The following is an 11,288-nucleotide window of genomic DNA, read 5'->3' as shown; positions in this document are numbered from 1 at the left end:
AAAAATCCATCAGACTTCAGAAAACTGCTGCGGAGAAGGTAAGAAAACATACATCATGATGATAAAATATCGAACCAGATGTGTGCGAATTGTATCATTATTGTTGTTTGGCCAAAAATAGTTTTTCAACATTTGCTTGACACCTTTAGTAAAGTCGAGGAAAAAGCAGGAGGGGAAAACGATGAAAGATTCTGGGACGTAATGCTGAATGCTGACAAGAAAGACTACAAGCGCATCTGTACCGAGTTTGGTGTTGCAGACTTAAGTTTGATTCTCAAGAAACTGGATGAGAAGAAGAAGGAGAGGGCGAAAAATGAGGTGCAAAAAGATGCATTGATCTCCAGCTAAACCATCAGTCGTATTACAGAAAACATCTGGAATTAATTCACATATTATTGTTCTGTCTTATGCACAAATTAGACATAACTGTATAATTCTTAAAGCTCACACAAAGGGTGAAATGCAACCCTAACTGCACCGCCATCTCTGCCATTTGCATTAAAATGATGTGATTTCCATGTATTTGGCACAGATTTTCCCCTTTCTATGCAAATGACCCTAATGCAAAAACAGTCCAATTCTGTTTTGAAAATACATGAAGGATGGCTATAAAATTTTTCAAACAAATAAACAAATTATTTCTTCCCTCTCCCTCAACGAAAAAAGGCAAATTAGAAGAAAAAAAAGCACTCAGCTGCAAAAGGTGATGGGCGTGTCTGCACTTAGTGCAAATACCTTTGTGAATCGGCCCTTGAGCCGGGGAAGACAGTGGTTGCTCATGATGCGTGCCATCATTGCGGCAATCTGTTCTTTGTGAATTTATATTGAATATTAACCCCCCACCGTTGGAGTGTCACACTCAGAATACTGGGTGTGAAAAGTACGCATTGTATATAGCCCTTAAAAATTCCCACGGTGCACTATACCCTTATGTAATGTTCCGAATTTTATGGATGGACTTTACCTGGCAGTGATGGTACAAAATGACGACAGTTTAAGTGTCCTCTGTGTACTTGGTAGGATGGTGGGATTCCATATGATGAAGATGGAACCGAGAATCACAGCCTTACGAGGGGTGGGAGGACGAATATTTCTAATATTAAGGGCCTGATGCAAAAGGTGGATGAAGAGGTCAAACTCCTCCTCCTCAACACAGGGCTGAATCTGACGGATGAAGAGGCCAGCCTTCTCTCTACAGAATTTAAACGTAGGTGCAGGGACTGTGTTTGGGATTGAACGTTCTTAAAGTTCCTTTAAGGTCCGTTTCATGATGGCGAGATTACTGTTTTAAAGACAGCTGGTGACAGTTGATTTCGGTTTTATGAATATGTATAGGTTTTTCTGGTTCAGCAGTGATACACACACTGAGTATCTCTCTTGTAGCTTTGTGTTACAAAATTAATAGACGGCTCACTGACTTAATTGTGTTGCTTTTACAGTTTCCGATGTGGACTTTGTTGTTAAAATTCAGGAGCTTAAAGCTTTAGAAAGAGAGGACGCCCTCTTTGCGTGTGTCCTGACACACCCACTACCTAAGATCACATGGATGGGCAAGGGCGGCACCCTGGAGGAGGGAGAGAAGTACAGCATCACCGTGTCGGACCACAAACTAATCCACCGACTGCTGATCAAAGACTGCAACCTGCTGGACAAAGGCATCTATTCAGCTGTGGCTGGCATTACGTCCTGCAGTGCCTGGCTGGTTGTTCTAGGTAACACCCAACGCTATAATGCACCAATCACCAATTTTCCAGCGAGTGCTGAGCTGATCCTAATTGTTGCCATGATTTCTACAAATAAAAAGGTGAATTATGCATCACTTATGTTGTATTTCATATCCTCTAAGCTGAGAGCGACCCTGCATCTGCCGAGCTGAAGAGAGCTCGTAAAGCTACCTTGGCAAGTGGAGCTCTGATCGACCTCGAGAAGGTGGCCAAAGAGCAACAGATAAAAAACAGAGAGGAGATGGAGAAGATTTTAGCAGCAGTGAAAGCAAAACACAGAGAAGGACACGTGGAGGAAGGGAAGTCGATAAATGGAAGAGATGGTGCAGTCACTGGACCTGGTAAAAACAGCGGAGCAAAGACCGGTGCCAAGATCAAAAACTCAAAAGGAAATGGCACAGAAACTAAACTAGATGCTTCGGGGCATCTTATTGGTGACCCTAAGAGCAAGAAGCGCATCAGATCAGGTCAAATGGATTTTGACAAGGTAACAGGTAAAGTCGATCTATGCCTAACAATGACAATCACCGTCAGCACTGCAGTGAGTAGTCAGTGGTGGTTAAAATGTGTTTATGATCAAAACATGCAGACTTGCTGCCATTTTTCTTTAATTATCTATTACTCTTATTATAAAAGGAATAGAGTGGATTCATTTATAACATGATTGGATCTCAGCTAAAATATTGTGTTTGCCCTTTAGTGCTTTGGTTCCAAGTTTTATGACTCTTAAGAATCTTGATGATAATTGATCAGCAGTTCATCACCTCAATCAGCATCTGATTGTTTTGGGGCCTACTTTTCTGTTCACCAAAGATTTAAAAAAAAAAAAAATTTTAAATGGTACATGCATCTTTTGTTCCTGTCATGGTTTAGATGTGATGCCCTTGAAGTTGTAATCATTAACTTTTAAATTACAGTTGTAAATTTAAATGGCCGACGAAGTGGTTTCCACACAACAAACCTATTCTACCATAATTGACATTCCACAGATACAGATGAAGGATATTATAGAAGGATATTCTGAAGACGATGAGGACTTTCCTGGATCTGCCAATAATTCAAGATACAGAAAACATGATCGAGAGACAGAACCTGAACAAACTGGTGAGATAACGTGGAGAAAATGTCCTGCACCATATCCATATTTATGTAAATGATCCATTTCCTTCCTTGTCGACACTTTTTGAGATGTGTTCAGTTAACATGCCTACTTAACATTATTGATTCCACTGATTGTGTGTTGTTTTCTGTGCAGAGTCCAGCTGTAGAGATGTTGATGCCACAAGTCAAAACGACATGGCCGATTGTGATGGAAATACAGACTCTAGTGGGACTGTCAGACGGCCAAGGCGCACAAAGAAGGCTCAACGGAAACAACGTACATCTGGTAAGAAACAACAAGTAACATATTGACTGCATGGAAGAAGCTGCACCCTCATGATCACTCACACTTGTATCACATATGGTCATTTTATTTGAGGCTGATCCAAACAAAGAAAATTAACTGAAAGTTCTTCAATCTTTCAAAGTGTACAAGACTGAATAAGCATCTGATACACTGCAAACAGGACTATTTTCTCTTCAAATGGGTGTAATGTAGTTTTAAATGTTATTGAAATACACCCCACTGCTGGAGAAATTGTTATAATAATGAACTTGTGAAGTATGGTGATGAGAAAACAGCTGGTACGGAGTTCTTGGGAGGTAACTCAGTCTGCAGTCCTTGTTGCTCTGCTTCTAGGGCAAGATCCAAATGAACTAGCAAGTGACGATGAAGAAAGTGACGGTGAAGAAAGTGACGGTGATGAGAGTGACGGTGATGAGAGTGACGGTGATGAGAGTGAGGACTCTACTGGACAGCTCAAGCATTCACGTCGTTCAAAGCGAAACCAGCAGCTACAGAAAGCAGTGAATGGTAGGAGACCACAATGTGCCACATGGAAGTGCAGTATGGGTAAATGGCCAGAAAATAACATTGTTTTTTACATTTTTAAAAAAGGTGAGAGTACATATCCTGAAGACCACAGTGAGTATGACGAGACTGAAGATGCAACTGGCACAGCCACACGTTCAAGGCGTAAAAGACAAGGCCCACCGATAGAAGACGTGCTGATTGGTAAGCAACCTAAAGGGTGTCACTGAATCAGAGGAAGAGGCTCCAACATCACCAAGTGTACCTGCTTGTTACATGTATAGCTTCTCATGGTAACACACATCTTAAAGATTAGTTTCCATAGTATGCTTTACTCTATATGCATTGAATCTCTACTCATGACATTTTTGTATTTTCTTATAATTTAAGCCGTTCTCATAATTTGAGCCTGGAAGTGTAGGAAACCACACAGTGCCTAACTGTTCATTGTCTTGTGTCTGTGTTAGATCCAGGAGTTCATTTCATCTGTGGTTTGTCTGATGTCAATGCCATCATCAATGAGAGTGCCGAGTTAACATGTAAGCTCAGCAGTGAAGACTGTGAGGGAGCCTGGTTCAGAGACGGCAAAAAGGTTAGTCGTAAAAGGTCAAACTCATCATTTTCTCGCGTACTATGTATCTGTCAAGAAGGCGATTATATATTTAGTGATAATATTTGTTATTATTCAAGGATAGTTACAGCGTGGGAGCTCAATTACTAAAATACGCAGAGCAAAATAGTAGAAAAATGCATTAGCATTTTCCTTATGGTGGTAACTGGAAATGACCACATGTTTCATAAGAGTGACATACTTCAAACATTTGCCAGATGTTTCTATTCTTTGGGCGTTTTTGGGACACAACAGAGCAGGACATAAGCCCTTTTGGCCATGCAATGTTTCTGATTTAAAAGAACAAATTAACAGTTGTTGCTTGAATTGCTTATTATCATCTGTCTGCCCCCTTTTCCTATCAGATATCCCCAGATGACAATTTCAGTGCGAGTAAAGATGGCACGATCCATAAATTAGTCATAATCAGGTGCGAGGAAGAGCACTCTGGGAAATACCGCTTTGAGGCAGATGGTCGTAAAACAGAGGCGATGATCAACGTCAAAGGTTTGACAATTTGTCATGATATCAACAATGATGTGATATGATCTAGTATAATTAGTCAACCGAAAAAATATATATTAGCCACTGAACGTAATCAGATCACAGCTAAACACCACTTAATTGACAAACTGGCCCGTTTTTGCAGATCCCCCGAGGTTTGACCAAGAAGACGTAATTGCTTTCACTGAGCCTGTGACGGTTAAAGCGGGGCACAATGCAATCTTCAAACTGCATTTCGTTGGCCATGAACCCGTAAAGATTAAGTGGTACAGAGAGGAAGAAGAGCTCCTCGATGACAACAACACAATGATCGAGAAATCTGCAAGTCACAGCCGCTTGCTCCTGAGCAGGTGCCAGAGAAGGAACACGGGGGAGATCAAGATTAAGCTCAAGAATGAACATGGCTTCATTGAGGCCATTTCACAGTTAATTGTGCTCGGTGAGTGAATGAAGGACAATGCAGGAATTCAATACAGGAAAATCTCTTATCACGAGCAGATTTTCTTTTCCTTATGCTCTATAACTCAACAATACAAAAGGTCAGTCAATTGTCAGTCAATTAAAAGGAAATATCTCAACATCCAACTCCTTGAATACAAATCTAATCTTTGCAGATGCCAAAAGATGTGATTTGTGCAGCAAGTTGTGTAGTAAGAAGTACTTTGCTGGAAGATCTGAAGCAGCAAACAGCAGTGTTGTTAAATGCTTCACAGCTCATCCACATAGCCTAATTGAGAAAATCAGGCCAGTCTTTTCTCTATCATGTGAAAAAAGGGGCACATTTCACTGAACCCATCTGTGCCTGGACAGATTTAGGTACTTATTTTCCAACTGCAGCTCGTTTTTGTTCTACTTGAAGAGGAATCCCAGTTGGTGATAATGTGACAGGTTAAAGATGTGTTTTTAGAATACATTTCAGTGCGTGACAGAAGTTATTATGTTCAAACCTCTGCTACATCTGCCATCGCTGCCAGCATCACAACTGTTAGATTATCTCTCGATGAAAATGTTGTTTCCCATAGTATAATTCACTCTGACTTTCAAGTTGTAACGAACACTTTTCTGATGTTTCAGACAAACCCACTCCACCCCTGGGTCCTGCAGAGGTAACAGAGAGCTCAGCTGTTTGTATTGAATTTAAGTGGAGGCCGCCTAAGGATGATGGCGGCTCACCAGTGATCAACTACACGATTGAGCGACAGCAGGTGGGACGAAACACCTGGAAGAAAATGGGGGAAGTCCCAGGTGTGCCCAGCTACCGCGATACAGACGTGGACCATGGCCGGAAATATTGTTACCGTGTCCGGGCAGTTACTGCCGAGGGTACCAGTGAAGTGATGGAGACTGACGATATGCAAGCTGGCACTCTAGGTGAGGCAAACTGGTACTTTTGTGGCATCTGTTTGATCCACCAACTAATCTACAATCCTATGATAATAGATGATCAACTGCACCCACTGAGCTTTCACATTTCATCTAATCTCAGTTGAACATAACTGAACACTTTCATTGTCAAATGACAAAAAGTCCTCCAACGTCCATTCTTCTCTTGGCATTACCTGTACATACAAAATTCCCCCACAATACCAAACTAAAGACAATGAATCCTGCCAATGCCAAGTCACACGGCAAAGCAATAAGACTATAGTACAGTCACTTTCATTGTCCAAAATGGTCGCAACATTTGGGCTAAACAAAGTAGGACAATGCCACAACAAGCACAGGCCCTGTACGGCGCAGAGGCCGACACAACACAAACAAAACACACGCATAATGCAGAAATACTGACTTGCACTTACTTATTGAGGTCTTGAAAAGGAATACTCCATCGTCCAGTCCTTCCTTTGTGTGGTGTTTGAGTTCTCCGTCAGTCTCCCCGGTCTAGAAGACTCCAGAGAAAAGTGGTCCATGACAAGTCTGAAGAAGTCCTTTTTCCTCCAAAAGCTGTTGTTGTTGGAAAACACTTCACATTTAGTTTGGATTGCAGATAACTTTATCGCTGCTGACTAAGTCACACACCGGTCTTTCATCTCAACATCAGTCTATCTGCATATCTGCAACGAATAACATTTTTTGTCTCCCCTGACCCCTTCACGAAACATAGTTTTCCCCTTAAAAATATGGTGTAAAAAATGTCTTTACTTCATTTTTTCCATTAGATTATTGGATTAGGTAGTAGTTATTTGTCACAACTGAATTTAAGGGATCAATCATGAACACTGCAGAGAATTCGCATCAATTGGTGGAGTTTCTAGCAGCCATGTTTTAAGTATAAGGTAACTTTACATATCTTACAGCAAACACTGTACATTACATTTCTTAGCAGGTGTAGTCGTGTATAGTTAACGTGACATGAACTAAACACTAGCATACTAATGTTACCAAATATCAACATGCTATCATCTAAAAATGTAAGCCAGCCCACTGTAGTAACATAGCTAGCTAGCTAATGCATTCTAACATTTGTTTTCACATTTGTGTATCTTTTTAAGTTATTACTACCCATGAAACCCATACTAATAAAATGAAAATGAACAAAGAGAGTAAAAATAATCTGGTGGAATAAGTCTGTTTTGGCCTTTCGTGTAAAAGCTATTTCATGTGTGACTTTAGCACTAGGCTAATTAATTAAGGGATCATAATGTTAGTTAGCTAGCAGAGCTAACGTCAAGTAACCTAGCACAGCAACCATTTATTTTTCAAACCAAACTGTTATTGTTTGACAGTTCTTACCACGTTTCTGGGTTAGGGGCGTGTGCAAAAGGCAAAGACAATTTCAAGACAAATGTCAGGGACTGGTGAAGATACCTCTCACGTGGTCTAACATCACTGAATCCAACTGGAAAAGGCATACAGTGTCATATTGCTGAAACTGCCAAGCTGCTGATGTTCCTGCATCCATCATCAGTCTAATTATTCACACCTGTTCCTCTCCCACTGTGGCTTGTCACAATGTGTCTATTTGAGCATCAGTTAATTTAGTGTCGTTACTGCCCCCTGCTGTGCTCCATTACTTCTGAGTCTTACACCCAAGCTATCACAGAACTTATGAGGAATGAAACACAAGTAAAGTCAGTCTGTCTTTCCATCTATGATAATTATAATTATCATTAGTTATATTCAAGTCAAATTGCCTGTTTTGTTTCTGATCAGCAACCCCAAAATATGAATTAATAGATCAATATACAATGATATAAGATAAAGGGTGCAAATTCTTACACTTGTCGAATAAATTTCTTTCACTCGACTGATCAATTGAGAGGCTGATCTTTTCAACAATGGGCTGATAATAATAATTAGAATATGAATAATAAAGTTTACATGTATACTGCACTTTTCCAAAAGCAAAGGATTTACCTTTGGAGTGTAAATCAGAGCAAAACACTGCACAGATGTCAGATGTTTGTAAGATGGCCATGTTATAAAGTATTTTGGTGGATTCTTGTTCATCAATCCTGCATTGTTACCGAACTAAGTAGAGTATCACACTAAAAAAGATAGTTCAGCCTTTCTGACTACAACCTTTCCAGTTTTTTTCTGTATCTTTCAGCTTTTCCTGGCCCTCCAGCACCTCCGAAGGTGGTCAGCACCTACGACGACTGCGTCAACATTTCCTGGACTTCACCGAATAAAACAGGAGGTTCACGTATCCTAGGCTATATTTTAGAGAAACGCAAGAAGGGGAGTAATCTCTGGGCCGTTGTCAATGCCATGCATGAAATCATAAAAGGTCTGTACATTTTAGTTGGCTCTCTTTCAATCTGATGGCATTGAAGACCACAACAGTGATGTTTTGTTGTTGTTGTTTCTCTGAAATTACTTTCAGAGAAGAAATATGCAGTGAAAGATGTTGTGGCAGGAATGGAATATGAATTCAGAGTCACTGCCATAAACCTCTCAGGAGTTGGTGAATTCAGCAACCCCTCAGAGTTTGTTTTTGCACGGGATCCAAAGAGTAAGTGCTGCTAAACATTGCTAAACTCAACAATAAACAATAGATTGTGTGCAATATATTCATGTACATATGATATGTATGATATTGCAAACTGCATGACCTAATGTTGTGTACCCCAGAGCCTCCTGGTAAAGTTACAAACCTGAAGGTGACAGAAACTTCTTACACCCACTTGGTCCTGACTTGGACCAAACCGGAGGATAAACCAGAGATACAGGATGAAGCAAAGGGATATTTTGTTGAGATCCGACCTGCAGAGTGCCTCGAATGGTCCCGCCGTAACACCACTCTCATCATCACGACTTCCTTCAGCGTGAAAGGCCTTAAGTCCATGAACATGTACTGGGTGAGAGTAATTGCGACGAATGACGGGGGAAAGAGTGCTCCCGAGGAGCTGGCCAACTATGTCCTCGCAATGCCGTCACCTGGTATGTCAATAAGTCAAAAGAAATGAAGAAAGCAAAGTAATATGCTGCTGGTTAGTTGTGTTATGCATTAACATTTTGAAACTTTCCAAAGTCCATTCTGTTTCTTTCCCGTCTACCACGTAGCTCTTAATATTTATCATTTCCTAATGCTGCTCTTCCTGATCTGTATAGTGTTGTATGTTAACAGAAATATTTTCAAGGTACTGAATCACTGACCCTTCATTTCTTACTCATCAATATCTGTATGTATTAGAGGATTTTTTTTTTTCCCCACTATGTAAGAACGTTGTCAAGTTAAATATTTTCCAAAGCACTTGCCGTCATTGCTTTTGCTCATTATTCTAGTGAGGCCAAAGTTCACAAACCGCAAGATGAAGAGCTTCTTGGTGGTGAGGGCAGGGAACTCTGTCAGGATCACAGTGAACTTTGAGGTGAGATTTAAACTTCAGGTTAATTATCGGCAACACACTGAGGCAAGCCGTGGTTTGGAGGGAAATCCAAAGGTTGTTACATTCGGGCCTGAAATATTCAAGACTAGACATTACTGATGTCCTCTTTTACAGGCCTCCCCTCGGCCACATATTATGTGGGTAAAGGATAACGTGCCAGTGACAAAACGAGTCACAATCAGCAACTCTGATGGCTCATCCCAGCTGCTGATCCCCTCATCTGAGCGCTCTGATTCGGGCATCTATTCCATTTTGGTGAAAAATCTCGCAGGACAGGAGACATTCAGTACAGAGGTCAGGGTCACAGGTAAAACTAAAATTAAGACGTGTATTTTTCTTTTACTACATCAATGTCCAAGTATTGGATGAGCCAGTAAAAGGATTGTGGTTACAGATGATCCGAAGCCTCCTGGACCGGTAGAGCTGGATGAGAACGTGCCCGGCACGGTGACGATGATCTGGCAGCCTTCTCCTGATGAGAAGCGCGATGACCGCCTCCACTACACAGTGTCCAAACTGGACTCTACCAAACGCACATGGACAACAGTGGCTGAAAAACTCTTCAATAACAGGTTTACAGTCTGCAACATCATGCACGGGAGGGACTATCACTTCCGGGTGTATGCCAAAAACGACATGGGAGTATCTGCGCCGTCAGATTCACCAACCTGTGGGAAGGAGAAGAAGAAAGGTGCGTTCGTGGATGACAAACAACCTTGAATTGTCACTTCTTCAGGAAAATGTAATATGTTTCTCATTCCTCGTAGAAAAATTTGTGGTGAGCGTACCGACCAGAAAGGACTGTGACTTGCGATGTGCTCCAACCTTCATTGTACCTTTGAAGCTTCACACCGCATCCAAAGGCTATGAATGTTGTATGAGCTGTGCGGTGAAGGGAATTCCCAAACCTCGCATCACGTGGTATCGCAATCACATCAGCCTCAACACTGACACCAACTATTACATCTCCAACACCTGCGGAGTTTGCTCCATGTCGATTCTCCACGTAGGCCACAAAGACATGGGGGAGTACACCATCGCTGCAGAGAACGCCCTCGGACGGGCCGAGTGCTCCACCGTCCTCAGTGTCAAAGGTGAGAGAGAAACACTCCTGCACTTTAATCCAGAGGATGGGTGGAATATAAAGAAACATATCTAATTATGCAAAATTGTTTCATCCTTTTCCCATACAGAGTGAAGAAACTAAAGACGCCAACAAGTTTAGATCTAACACAAAATGTTTGAGTTGAAGTGGTTGTGCTGCTGTGATGCACCATTTGCTACAATAGCAAGGTTGGACTGTTGCATTACTTGGACTGCTAATAAAAATAAAAGTATTGCTCAAATAAAACAATGCATTTGGTGCTTTTGAAGATGATTTAACTTTGGGGGGGTGGGGGGGGGGGGGGGGGGGTTCTGTCTCATGGTTCAAATCAGATCGTCAATGCACAGCACGGAGATGGTTGCGGTTCGACATTGTTTTTCCAGCTGCTTGTTGAGATTAGAGGCACAGCAGCTTATGAAACCACATTCATCTAAAAGCAGATAACAGTAATGATACTGTGGCTGTTTGCTTAGACTCGTGCCCTTGCTGAGTCTTAATTGAGTTTATCATAGTTTGGAGGGCAACACGGTGGTGCAGTGGTTAAGAGAGTTTTTGGTGGAACTGGTTTGACAGGAGAAGTCAAGAAACCACAATGGACGCC

The 11,288-nt window shown here is 41.4% G+C and overlaps 1 protein-coding gene across 1 annotated transcript; it reads left to right on the top strand.

The window, feature by feature from the left end:
* Positions 1 to 201: 201 nt before the first annotated feature.
* LOC142948290 (immunoglobulin-like and fibronectin type III domain-containing protein 1) lies at positions 202 to 10,780 on the top strand. The gene is made up of 20 exons (XM_076090234.1): positions 202 to 318; positions 1,021 to 1,207; positions 1,440 to 1,712; positions 1,847 to 2,211; positions 2,714 to 2,828; positions 2,980 to 3,111; positions 3,466 to 3,639; positions 3,724 to 3,840; positions 4,104 to 4,235; positions 4,622 to 4,753; positions 4,896 to 5,189; positions 5,825 to 6,121; positions 8,301 to 8,480; positions 8,577 to 8,705; positions 8,825 to 9,133; positions 9,479 to 9,564; positions 9,697 to 9,889; positions 9,977 to 10,273; positions 10,350 to 10,676; positions 10,776 to 10,780. The coding sequence occupies exons 1-20, from the start codon at positions 202 to 204 to the stop codon at positions 10,778 to 10,780; spliced, it is 3,861 nt and encodes a 1,286-aa protein (XP_075946349.1).
* The last annotated feature ends 508 nt before the right edge of the window (positions 10,781 to 11,288 follow it).

This window comes from Anarhichas minor, unplaced genomic scaffold (assembly GCF_050575085.1).
Source record: "Anarhichas minor isolate MPS153535 unplaced genomic scaffold, ASM5057508v1 ptg000003l, whole genome shotgun sequence".
Taxonomy (NCBI): Eukaryota; Metazoa; Chordata; class Actinopteri; order Perciformes; family Anarhichadidae; genus Anarhichas; species Anarhichas minor.
The sequence above is the reverse complement of the archived record's forward strand: the minus strand, read 5'-3'. Positions and strand labels throughout refer to the sequence as shown.